The sequence below is a fragment of the Toxotes jaculatrix genome, chromosome 11, assembly GCF_017976425.1.
Source record: "Toxotes jaculatrix isolate fToxJac2 chromosome 11, fToxJac2.pri, whole genome shotgun sequence".
Taxonomy (NCBI): Eukaryota; Metazoa; Chordata; class Actinopteri; family Toxotidae; genus Toxotes; species Toxotes jaculatrix.
The window spans coordinates 16,090,921-16,103,818 of record NC_054404.1 but is presented as its reverse complement, the minus strand read 5'-3'; the positions used below and the strand labels follow the sequence as shown (position 1 = coordinate 16,103,818).

The 12,898-nt window shown below is 40.3% G+C and overlaps 2 protein-coding genes across 3 annotated transcripts in view; both read left to right on the top strand.

Moving 5' to 3' along the window:
- unc5b (unc-5 netrin receptor B) overlaps positions 1 to 2,910 on the top strand; it is a 47,095-nt gene extending 44,185 nt beyond the window's left edge. For both annotated transcript variants that reach the window (XM_041050400.1, XM_041050399.1), the window contains exon 17: positions 75 to 2,910. In XM_041050400.1, coding sequence (XP_040906334.1) covers positions 75 to 240 — 166 coding nt within the window. In that variant the 3' untranslated portion in view covers positions 241 to 2,910. The remainder of the gene's footprint in view (positions 1 to 74) is intronic.
- Positions 2,911 to 5,391: 2,481 nt separating this feature from the next.
- On the top strand, positions 5,392 to 12,559 carry slc29a3 (solute carrier family 29 member 3). The gene is made up of 7 exons (XM_041050591.1): positions 5,392 to 5,516; positions 6,671 to 6,793; positions 6,876 to 7,295; positions 9,267 to 9,349; positions 9,930 to 10,156; positions 10,546 to 10,708; positions 11,271 to 12,559. The coding sequence occupies exons 3-7, from the start codon at positions 6,972 to 6,974 to the stop codon at positions 11,899 to 11,901; spliced, it is 1,428 nt and encodes a 475-aa protein (XP_040906525.1). The 5' UTR covers positions 5,392 to 5,516; positions 6,671 to 6,793; positions 6,876 to 6,971; the 3' UTR covers positions 11,902 to 12,559.
- Positions 12,560 to 12,898: the final 339 nt, after the last annotated feature.

Sequence of the window (12,898 nt, the reverse complement as noted above, 5' to 3'; positions counted from 1 at the left end):
GTAATCAGTAGTGACGCGCTGACTTTACTTTGCCGTTTTCTTCATACATCTTACCTCGTCTTTCTTCCCCTCAGGTACTTGAACTACTTTGCAACAAAGCCCAGCCCCACAGGTGTTCTACTGGACTTATGGGAAGCTTGTCACCAAGGTGACGCAGACCTGGTCTCTTTGGCGACCGCGCTGGAAGAGATGGGCAAAAGTGAGGTGCTAGTTGTCATGACAACAGATGGGGATTGTTGATTGGTCAATGAAAAAGAAAGCGAGCAAGACACTCTTTTTTTTTAACCACCGTCATGAAAATAGGAATACCTGCCTATGAATATGCACACCCTGGCACACATTAAAAGCCAACATAACATATCGGTTCTTCTTTTCTCTTCTATTACTTCTATGTCATCTTGCTTTTCACTGGCCCCTGATCAGCCACTGTCGATACATCCACCATAACCCATTTCCATGCGAGCCGCCCTATGATAACTGCTAACCTGATTCAGTTTGAATCCTCCAAAGCAATGTTGCAAGATGTGAAACCATTTTGAGGATAACGAAGGTTAAAAAAAATGTGTGTAAAGTCATCTGTTGTGTCGTGTTGACTGTCCTCTGCAAAGATTGAGAATGACTATATTCTTGTATATAAAAATAACAAAGCTTTGGGACAAACAAACAAAAAAATCCCTGTATTCACAGCACACTAAAGCACACACAATAACACAATAACATAATAACACAAACACACATACGCTAACGCGGGATTACCCATGTTTCAGAAGCAGCATGAAAGTGCATGATTTAACACCATCTCACCTCATGGCAGGGGCTTTTGTTTTCTCCATTGTCATTCTGTGTGGGTAGTGAATGACAGGCAGCACTGACCTGTCTGCAACCTCCTCAGGCTATAGACACACTCCAACACACACGCGGACAAAACTGGTCATTAATCGGCTCTGAATCAGACAGGCTAGGATTTCTTGTCTAACTGCTTCGACTGTCAACAAATGGTATGAGGACTGAGCTCTCAAGGTTTCAGGGCTTGAGCTTATCGCTTTGGGCTGAAAAAAAAAAGAAAAAAGCTGCCTCTTCTTTGTGGTGGGAGGGTGAATTGTGAAGATTGTTTCAGAATTGGTGGATAACTAGACCGACTGACTCTTTATATTGTACCGACAAATGCCTCAAAGCCTTGGCATATCGTTCCGACTCACAGGGGTGTTTCTCTTTCATCTCTCCTTGCATTCCTCTATCGCTCTGCCACACTCGTCCGATCTGTTGAGAATAAACTGCAGGAGAGCTTTCTGGTCATCCCTTAAAAGTTTCCTTTGGGGAACGCTTTTTAAGTTATTATCCATATTTGTGGATTGTTTGTTCTTTTTTTTGCTGTTTTGATCATATAGAAAACCAGTTTCATCATTTGTGCTTGTTTAGGCTTCTGAGCTGCTGTGTATTATTTTTTATTCTAGTAGAGAAGGCCAAATGGGAGACTTAGGTGCACAGTGGATGTCAGTTGTGAATAACAAAACCATGTTTGTTATTTTTAATATTGTGTATCTATTCAAAATATATAATATGAACTGTAAAACATGATTAGAGGTGGTCAAATGTCCAGGTGAATATACTGAACGCTGCATTTCATAGGCTTTTTGCTTTGCTGTAACTGAGGGCAGTTTCCACTGTTCAGAGATGAATATTGCAGAATAGATTAGCCTCGCCTTGAATCAACTAGGCAGCAAGGGACCATAAAATTTACCTCAACGCTAACTGCATTATGTTTCGATCTATTCGCTGTCCACCACTTATCTATGTGTCCATCTGTCTATCCATTGCCGTGAAACTCTTTACATCTCCCTTCTCTCAATTTGATAACATATTGTTAACCTTTTTACTAAGCCGCCTGCTTTGTGGTCAGGGTCCTCAAGCTGTTTGCATTATCAATATTGTTCTGTCAGTTATTGTTAGACAGGAATTGAGATGCTGTCATCTGTAACATTGTCTTTACTTAATTTCTGTGTGTTATTGAGACTTTTTATCCCTTAAAAGCAAAAAAAAAGTGTTCATATCTTTGAAACCACAAAAACCAAAACACAGGCAGTATCCCTCCTCTTCAGCAGTGAGTCATGTCACTGTTTTGTATGAATGAACTGAAAACATAAGAGTCTGTGTGTGTGTGTGTGTGTGTGTGTGTGTGTGTGTGTGTGTGTGTGTGTGTGTGTGTGTGTGTGTGTGCGTGTGCGTGTGTGGGCATGAGTGGGCAGGTGGGTGTGCAAATACAGTATGTGCACACGCTTAAGGTCTGTCATTTCTCTTTGTAAGTGCTATGCAAGTACAAAAGAAAAGAAAAGCATTTTGACTTCTTTTGTTTCCTGGAAGAGTAATTCTATTTTTTCAGACCAGGGCATTGACAGGGTTTTGTTTTTATATCCTAAAGTGGTTTAGGAGTGGTGATGGTAGTCTGTGTGGGAATTCTCCGTCTGGATCTTAAGAACTATATCACTGACCAAGGAAGTGACTACTGAAAAAAAGCACATAGTTGTGACTAACATTGTGAACTCATGCCCTGCTTGTGAAGAAATATCTGAACACAACCAGTTCAGTACTTTGGATCCCTGAACACTGCAGGACTATTTTCTTTCCTCAAATCTTGTTACAGAGACTGGATAGCTATAGACTACAGTGTTTATTCATCCAGATTTCCTGAGTATCTGTTGGATTTTGGGCCACAGCTCTGGATAACTTGTGCTGGAGCTGGACTGGATTCTACCTTACTCCCGTCAAAGAGAAAAAGTTAGCCTTTTGTTCAAGAAGTCAGACATTTTTACAAAAAACAAAATGGATTCAGTGACATTATTTTATCTCTGTAAAGTACCAATTGTAAATAAACGTCTAGCCTTCTTACCTGTAACTAAATATAATTTTTATGCAATAAATTATATTTCTTAGTTTAACAGCGTTTGCCTTGTTTTGTTGTTATTGAATTAAACCTTGTTATTGCAAAACCAGTGTAGGAGCAGCTTCCATAAATCTATAGACCAAATAAGTGTCTCTGGAGCTCTTTGGCAGGACAAAGCCACTGTTAAATGGAACCTGTGTGTTTATCAATTACTCCTCATTTTCACAGAAAATGCAAAGCTACTCAACCTGTCCCTTCTTCTGCTCACACCTCACTGGAAAATTCCCTTTAGGTCCATTTAGCTTTGAAAGCTTTTAACTGGCAGGCTGTCCGGCCTTCAAATTAAAAAGGTTTTAGAGACACTAATAGTGGCCTTTAAGGATCAACTGTGGGCCTTTAGATCTAACCTCAATTTTTTTAAATTTTTTTATGAGTGTTAGATGTGTGGGGATTCATCGGGTTAGGCTTTAGTATCAAGAACAAATATCCCAGTGAGTCATCTGCAGTCAGTGTGAGCTGCAGTATGGTCTTAATGGCAGGCAAGACTTTGCACCTGTTTCATTAGATGCACCGCTAATTGAGGACTGATATGCCACCCTTCAGTGCATGAGTTAATTGAACCTTTTATAATGCATGAAGTGGTGATATAAAAGTTGACTGCAGCTTCAACCTCAGCCCTATACAGGATGTTTTTATTCTTTTTTAGAGAATAAGCTAGCACTGAAAATATTATTGTTTTGAAGGCATGTGAAAATGATTCTGAGAATAAACTGCATGGCATTTACAACACATTCTTCTACCTCATTATGAAATGATAGGAGTAATTTTTGAGTTCGCCTAAGAGAAATGAAAATGTAAGAATCTGAACTGAGACATGGAGCATTTAAGGATTACAATGCAATGCTATAGAATGCTTTATAAGAACATGCAGACCCACGCACCTTCCTAAAAGCAAAATGAGAAAATGGACATCTAATCAGTGCTTTGTTTTATAATCTGTAGAGCAAGTACAAAGAGGATGTATTTGATTTTAGGCTGACAGTGGAAAAAAAAACATTTTGTTGAATATTATTTGCGCAGCCTGGTCCTGCACAGTTTGATCTGTTTTTTGTATTTTCCAGAGGGAAATAGTAGTTCAGCAGCTGTGAGTAGGAAAGGTTCCACATTTGGACAGTGACTAATTTGATAGTGATTAGTTTAGTCCAGTGGAGTCCACTCATGTGGCACAAAGAGCCAAAAGTCTGCAAGTTTTCACTCCAGTCAAAGACACAAAATCGAATAGTGCCATGTTTGACAGTAAAGAGGACTTTTAGTCTTTTTTCTTCTCACATTTACAGTAATTGTTTTCCTATCTCACAGAGGTGAAATGACACACTACTGAACATGCTGTCCTCTTGTGCCCTCTACTGGTAAATACCCCCACACTTTTCAATATGTTATACTCATGACCAAGTTCATACAATATAAAATCAAAACTGATTCTGGAATCTTTTCAAATGAACAGGAAGTATTTACAATGTGTGAGTTTTAGCAGATTAATAATTGTGACAAAGGACTATTGTTAATGCCAAAATGAAAACAATAGCAATGGAAATTGTCTGATACAGTTCCCATGAACAAACATACATTTATTACTACTTTTAATAGTAGCAAAACTGTTGCAATGATCACTAATGATCACGTAATGATAAGTCTACAACAATATATACTTTCAATACTTCTAGGGACTCTGTGTCCGTGGAGTCCATGTGATGTCTGAAGGTTAGGTTAATTTTATTGAGTACCTCAAATTGTACAGTAGTGTGTTATGTAAGATTAAGCAAGGAAAGTCTTTGAAGAATATTTTATTGCAATTACTCAGACATTTCTTATGTTTTTGACAAGGTTTTTCATTCACTGATTTCAACACTGTACATTTCTCAGAAATTTTTGTAAATTATTTTCGAAAACATAATGTCCTACATACTCTTACATATCTCACAAAACAAACATCAGACAAATATCAGATGAAAATCCACTGAAACTTAACAATATAACTTTTGTTTGTTTTTTCAAAAAGGTCATTAAAGTACTGTAAATTAGTGAGGATAGCACTTATTAGAAAAGGCGTATATACTGTATAATAACTGCGTATTATTTGGGCAAGTAATAACTCCAATTGTATTTTTTTATACACTCCGTTTTACTGAATATCTGAATACGTGCTTTTATTTTACAAAAGCTTTACAGGAAAAGAGGTGGCGGCCATCGTTTTCAACAGCAAAACTTCCGACATGTAAGTCTGGCTGTCAAAATAATAGCATGAGTTACGTTTTACTTTAATCTTATTTTATTTTACTTTTCAGAATACACTTTGAATAAATCTAGAACTAGAAGAAGCATTGCATTAATGAAACATACGTCCACATTATGCGAAATCTACGTTTTGAGTCAGCTTGATTTAAATCTGGCCAGATTGCGGTTTTATTCTGAAAGATTCGTGGCGGATGTCTTATCATTTGTTGTTGCCCGTGCTGACCAAGGATGTCGCTTATCAGCTGACAAGAAAAGAAGTTTGCTGTGAAATGGATTTTCGTGTCAGTGTAACTCTTCGGGAAAAGACAGAAGCAACATCCAGAGACTCTCCAACAGCAAGGTAAGTCTGTATTTCATCTGTGGGGGTTTCGAGGGTGGAACTGGTCAGTTTGTGGATACTTCGTTCACGGCTGGTATACAGCCGTAGCTAGCCTCTAATGTCTGTTTACGTGTTTGAACACACCGGTGGCCACATTAAACATGTAAGACTTAGCATGTATCTGTGCGCCTGAAAAGAATAATAACGAAAACCACGGAAGAATGTGCAGAATGTTTTTGCAGTGAACGGTGGAAAGAAGTTAGTAAAACCAGGTGTCCGCAGTGCCCAGGGACATACTTCCTAGAACAAAACTGCTCTGTGTACTCTGAATATTTTAGACCGAGTAATTGCTTTCTCTTGGATGAGCATCGCGTGAGTACTGGTTCCTCATTAGTGGTGCACATGATGCTTTAAGGATGCAAGGTCAGCATTGTGCTGTCATGTCAGTCTTCTTTTAACCTCCTTAAACAGTTCAAGCAGTGACATCTTATTGTGCAAGCAAGCGTTTGCTACTGAAAGCCTGTTGTTCTGTTTGTGTCAGTGGCATTAACTTTCTTCGTCTACGCAGCTCTAGTCCTCTCTCAAGACTCTTCCTACGTGCATCATTCACGAACTTATTCCTAACATGTAAGGCGCGATGAAACGGTAGTGATTGCCGAAAAATTATTATAATGAGTCATACGATCACATGCCCTAAGACAAGACGTGTGGATAATATGCTGAGCTGCTTTATCTGATGGAGAATTTAAGTTAGAAGAATCCCCGTGTGTGGGAATGACCAAGCCGTGACTCGAGTTACTTGAGTCCTTTAGACTGATTCCTGTTGTGTGTGAGAGCAGTGGGTTCATATCCACACACTGCTGCCAAATAGTAATGATGTCAGGGCCCCACAGCAGTGTTGTTGGTGCAGCAGTAGCACAGTGAGAAAAGGGAAATGTGTTCATGTCACATTCCACATCATCTGGATCATGATGATGAGTCATTGTTTAATTGTGTGCCTTTCTGATCCAAGTTGAGGTACCAGTTTATCATGTTCAGTGCTTTGAGCTGAACATGACGGGTCCTGCATTACCTTAAGTGTTTGCCTTTAAAGAGACACATCTGGGAAGTACCTGTCAGTATGCCGAGAATGAAATGATCATTCTCAGGGTTAAATTTGGCTCCTTTCGTTACAGCATCGTAGCATCTGGACGACTGGCCTGATCTCTACCGGCTTCAGCACAGGGCTCTCTCTAGACTATGGCTCCACAACAAACAGGACGTTCTCAAAATTGTTCTCAGGACGTGCACAAGTAAACGTAAGTTTCATCCAAACTGCACTTATTGCAGTAATAATGTTGCTCTGTTTTTTTTAACTGATGTTTTCCTTCTCCTTCACAGCTCTCTCTTTAACACCTTCTACCTTACTGTTCTTTCACTGCCTCAACCTTCCTCGGTTTCTTTCATCTTTACTTTGTGAATACTCTGTGTGTGAAAATGGACAGCACAAAGCCTGTACAGCCCAGTCTCAACTCCTCCTATATTCCAACTGCTCTTGGCAACCACAATGTATTTGAGGACGACGAGAATGAAGACCAGAGTCCATCTGCATCCCTCCTGCCCAGTCATTCCTCAGTGCCTCTGGCTGTGCGCTACAGTCCAGAGGACTCTTACTGTTTGGTGTACATCATCTTCTTTCTGATGGGCATCGGCTCCCTGCTACCCTGGAACTTCTTCATAACAGCCAAACACTACTGGCTCTACAAACTGAGTAACAACACTCATCAGCGCAGCAGTGGGGATCAACGGACAGATCTCAGTGTGAGTGAAAGAGACACTACTGTAACTACAATGCTACATTCAGTGTTTTTCATGGAACTGACAGTCCTGTGACAGATGTGAGGACTGAGTGTCCTTTCAGATCTGACAGAAATCCACTGCAATTCAGTTATACAATTAGAAATGCCAAAAGCTTGTTATGGACAGTTAAGTCACTGTCAGAGAAGGTAAAAAAGAAAGTTTTGCAGACAAATACTGTATTTGTAAGTAGGGATGCATCAATCCACATTTTTTCACTTCAGATCCGATCCCGATACCTGAATTTGGATTATTTTATTATTTATATTATTATTATTATTATTATCATTATTAGTGATTTGATATGATGCTGTAATAAATCTTCTCCACAGGCAAGTATGATATGTACGAATGTATGCATGTATGTCCCAAAAGGAAACTTGAGATAAGTATAAGGTCAGAAAAACAGGAAATCCTGTTAACAGTCAATATTTATTAAATTCAAGACAGATACCCATAAAGGGTAACCTTCTTTTAGACTACCCCTCGCCAAATAAAATAGAAATAAAAAGGGCTACTTGATCTGATCAGCACAAATTAAGTATGCTGGCTCTTGTAGCAGCAACAAATCAAGGTTTTTCAAATTTCAAACATCCCAAGGGGCGGAAGCTCACTCATGGTTCATTTTCTTCCAGCTGTACCTAGAAGGGACATAAGCCTGTGAGTAATATATTGTTGGTGTGTGAATTACCTGTATGATTTTCCTGTTATGGTGTCCCACTTTGGTTTATCGTTTGTGTGTAAAAGTTAATAGCGTGACCGCTAGCCCATTAATGGGATTCTCTATATTATGTTAGCATCGAGCTTATCGCTACTTATTACCACTTGTAGGTTGTGACGGAGCTTCCGCCCCTCGGTACAACGGCTTTGCAAACATTGCACACTGCTGTCTTGCTTCATGGTGTTTCTAGTGCAAAATATTTCCACACAGCGGACATGTTGTGCTGAAAAGTTGGTTAGCCACGGTGCTGCTCAGTACTCGCCTGCTAGCTGGCTGCAAACTGTGGAATGGATTTCCTGAACGGAGGCATGTCTCATTACTCAGCGCCACATTGAGACACGCCTCCGTTCAGGAAATCCATTCCACATTTTGCAGCCAGTTAGCAGAGCAGCCAGCAGGGAATCACTTGTGGAGTCATTTCAGCAGACAACATTAAAGCACAGACATGGTTCATGGATCGGAAATCTCCGCAAGTTGGATCGGAAATTTGCGATCTGAATTATGTTGGTATCGGAACCCGATACCAATACTGGATTGGATCGGCCCCATCTCTATTTATAAGTCAGGATGGTAAACACCATATAGGTAATTTAGGATCTGCTTTGAAATTATTTGAGTTTATCTACTATTTTACATATCAAAGTGGATGTAAATGTCATGGTTACTGAAAGAGCCACACAACATCAGAAAGAGAAGGCGATGGTCTTAAATATCTTCAAAGTTAAACAATTCTTTGGACTAAAAATCTTGCTGATCTATATGAGTGTTTCTGGACAATGCAACTACTAGGGCTGACATTTCCTGATGAGATGTAGTAATAAATTTGTGATGACATGCGGCATGCGGCATGTTGTAATGGCTGAGACAACCAATGGAAAACCTCTTTCCAGAAGAACTTAAGTCAAGATTGGCCTTTATTTGTAACAACAATACAGTAAATACAAGCCTGTTATTTTAGACAAGACAAACAGCTGATAAACCAGTGAAACAGTCTGTATGAGTTCTGTGGATTTCTGCTGTTCTGAGATTAATGCTTGCTTTGATTTGACTGGGGAACCACAGCACGTATAAGGAAGGAAAGTATTTGTTAGATTTTTATATTTCTCCCCTCTCCTTTCACTTCCTCTTTGTGTGAGACACTGAATGCAAACGTGTTTTGCTCTTATATTAAATCAAATGTAATGTTTTTTTTTCTTTTCTATAACTGTTCCCAGGACTACTTTGAAAGCTATCTGGCCATTGCCTCCACGGTGCCCTCTGTGCTGTGTCTGATACTCAACTATGTCCTAGTTAACAGGTTAAGACCACACACACACACACACACACACACACACACACACACACAGAGCACACTCCTCTGTGCACTGCTTGTTGAGTCTTTCACTGTATTCACCAAGATAAACAGTACAAAGTACATTTAGTGCGGTTTCACTTGCTCTGTGCTGTTTCATCTCTGGGTGTGTGGGTGTTACAATGGCACGTTTGTCCGATGTAAGGCCTCACAAAACAAAGAAATGCAATTTACCTCAGGACCTGAAATGCTTTTTTTTTCTCTTTACATTCTCTCTGGACTTAGATGAGTCTGTTCCAGTTTGCGATAACATCGAGCGAAGAGGATGCTTTGTCACATCTCTGCAGCAGAATATATTTTTTATTTATAGTCTGTGTGGGTGATTAGTAGCTTACTTTCTCACATTTGTGAAGGCACATTCGGTATTGTTTGCATATTTATGTTGTACACAGACCGTACAGTTTCTGACTTGAACCAAAAGCACAGCACAAAACATCTGCAGTATTTGTTTGTTGTGTTAATCAGCTCATCTTTGATAAAACTCCTGCCTAATCCCAGGACATGTGCATTTGTTCTGCGTTGGTAGATTGTCTCCTAACGTCCGGATCCTGTCGTCTCTATTTGTGATCCTGCTGGTGTTTGTGCTGACTACGGTGCTGGTGAAGGTGGACACATCAGACTGCACGATGGAGTTCTTTATCTGCACGCTGGCCAGTGTGGCTGTTGTCAGCGGAGCCTCCAACATCTTCTCTGGCAGCGTGTTCGGGGTCAGTGGGCATTTCCCCATGAGGATCTCTCAGGCCCTAATATCAGGTACTGTCCTCATTCAGGTCAGGAATGTCTCTTGTTTACACTATTTTCTTTATTATAGCATTTATACAGTACAAATACTTTTTTCTGCTGTCTTGATATCCACAGAGAATGTACTCTTTAGCACTCTGGTGACCACAACAAGAATACAGAATATGGCATGGCATTCTCAACTTTTTTTTTTTAATGCATGTTGTCATCACCCTCACTCCCTCATTTCCTGTCAACTCTCTACTGTCCTGTCTAATAAAGGCAACAAAAGATAGACTTCTAGGTATATTTAACACACAGAGCTAATTATACAGAGTTAATAATTATGGGGCATTTGGCAGTTCAGTTGTCTCTTTTTAACTGACTGCACAATAAGCTGAAGTCCCTTTTTTTTGTTTCAGGCCAGGCAATGGGAGGCACACTGAGTGCAGTGGCATCAATAATAGACCTGGCAGTCGCGGAGGATGTGACAGACAGCGCTCTGGCCTACTTCCTGACAGCCGACGTCTTCATTCTACTGTGCATTATCACATATCTCCTGCTGCCCAAACTGGCATATTCAAGGTCAGTAGCAGTGTAGCAGCAGCCAAGCTGTGTCTTAACCTACATGTAGGTGATGATAACACCTCCCTTTGTTCTGTAAGATTGCTATAGATTAAAGATAGTTTAGCAGTGTGCATGATCTGCCACAGTGTCATTCTGCATACTACCACCAGATGGTGCCAATGCAAGAAAAGTGGAAATCCTACACATAGTGGATTTAAATTAGTTCAACATATGTATTGAATATTCTAAAATTACCTTTTCCAGTTGTTTGGTATGTGCATTTTAGACTAATGAAATTAAAGTCATTTTAAAGGCTAACCTACCCTCAAAGACAGCATTATGACAGTCTAATGATAAAACTACTGTTTAGAGGCCAGGTTCAATACATCTTGTCAAAGTGGAGATATGTTACAAAATAAGATAATTTGATTCTTTATCACCAGAGCAATCAAAGCTGTTACCAAATTCAGTTCAGACTTGACAGATAACATTCAGAAAATATTTCATTGTCCAAGATGTTTAGAGATTTCAGATGTACTAGTTGTTCTAATACGTGCTGCGCTCTGCTTCTTTTCCCTAGACACTACATGCTTGCAGCAACATGCACGAGCACAGGAGTGATAAACGAAGGTGAAGGCTCTTCAAGCACAGTGAGCAGAGTCTCCGTGCCACCGCTGCAGCCTATCCTCAGGAAAACGTGGGTCCTCGGCCTAAGTGTCTTCTATGTCTTCTGCGTCTCTATAACGGTGTTCCCAGCTGTATCCTCAGGGATCCAATCTGTCCACAAAGACAGCGGCAGCCCCTGGACAACCACTTACTTTGTGCCTCTCACCAGTTTCCTCCTGTACAGTGTATCAGACTACTGCGGCAGGCAGGCCACAGCCTGGCTACAGGTCCCAGGCCCCACCAGCCGAGTCCTGCCGGTACTTGTGCTGTGTCGTTCTGTCATGGTCCCACTTCTCATGTTCTGTAACTATCAGCCACGGGACCACTTCCACACAGTGCTGTTCGCACATGATGCATACCCTGTGGTCTTTAACTGCATGCTAGGCCTCTCTAATGGCTACCTAGGCACTCTACCAATGATCTATGGCCCAAAGGTGGTACCTCAGGAGCTGGCAGAAGCCACAGGAGTGGTCATGTCCTTCTTCCTCACTCTGGGACTGGCTGTTGGATCTGTGTTCTCTGTGCTTATCGTGCACTGTATCTGATCAGGCTGTTAGGCAATAACCTAGTCACGTACCGTGTAGTGGAGGTGGACAGTAGAGTCAGTACACCTACTGCTGATGAATATCAGAACCTCGAAGCACCGTGATGCCAAGTGCACCAGCGAAGCCAGTCTGTTATGAGGGAAAAGTCCTGATAAGCTTCTCGTTGCCAGTCTTGATCTAAAAGCCTTAATTCTTTCATACCTCACATTAACGTGTGTTATGTTTACACTGATGTGGCTCGTGATATGAACCTTAAGGCTGTGTCCACCATGACTTGGCCTCTACCTACTGTATTTGAAACGAGGGAGTGGTTCTTTGAGCAACATTTGCAATTGTACAGTCCATAAGGGACAACTCATTAAACAACAGAGCTTTTATTGTATACATTACATTTTGCAAAACACAATTTGCACATTAATTTAAAGAAGTGAAAATCTGGGATCTGGAAGTTGCTATGCAGAAGGTGTTACATGTCATTTCAGTTCAACTGCATACTGGAGTATGCAGATGTCAAAGAAGCACCACATTTTATTGAGGGATAAAGGTGCAAAAAATGTGGAAAATTGTAGTAAATGAACAGGTTGTTGATTTGCATCTGTCTGTAAATCTTTTATCTGAACTTGATCACATTTTATAAACTGAACATTTTCAGTAACAACTTTTGTATTTCAGTCATTTTGAAATATTCACTTGAGCAGCAAGTAGCAAAGGTATAGTATCGGGGTTTTTTTTGGTAATGTAGTGCAGTGCTGCAGATCACTGTCAAATATGTTGATGTTACACATCAGTGCCAACTTTAACTCTCCACCTTAGTTATACTTGTGTAGTGAAGTGTAGGAAAGCAAATGCTTTTGGAGAAGTTAATCTAGAGGCCCGTTTTAGGCCATCATTAAGAAAGTGTTCAGCTGTAGCATGTGAAGTTTATTGACCAAAAACTCGGTTTTGTCATTTTAGTATTGCATATAAGGTTATAAATAGGGTTGGGGCCAATCCGATC

Coding starts and splice junctions, on each gene's coding strand:
- slc29a3 (XM_041050591.1), top strand. CDS start 6,972: ATGGACAGCACAAAGCCTGTACAGCCCAGTCTCAACTCCTCCTATATT. Junction 7,296..9,266: donor ATCAACGGACAGATCTCAGT/GTGAGTGAAAGA, acceptor AACTGTTCCCAG/GACTACTTTGAAAGCTATCT. Junction 9,350..9,929: donor AACTATGTCCTAGTTAACAG/GTTAAGACCACA, acceptor CTGCGTTGGTAG/ATTGTCTCCTAACGTCCGGA.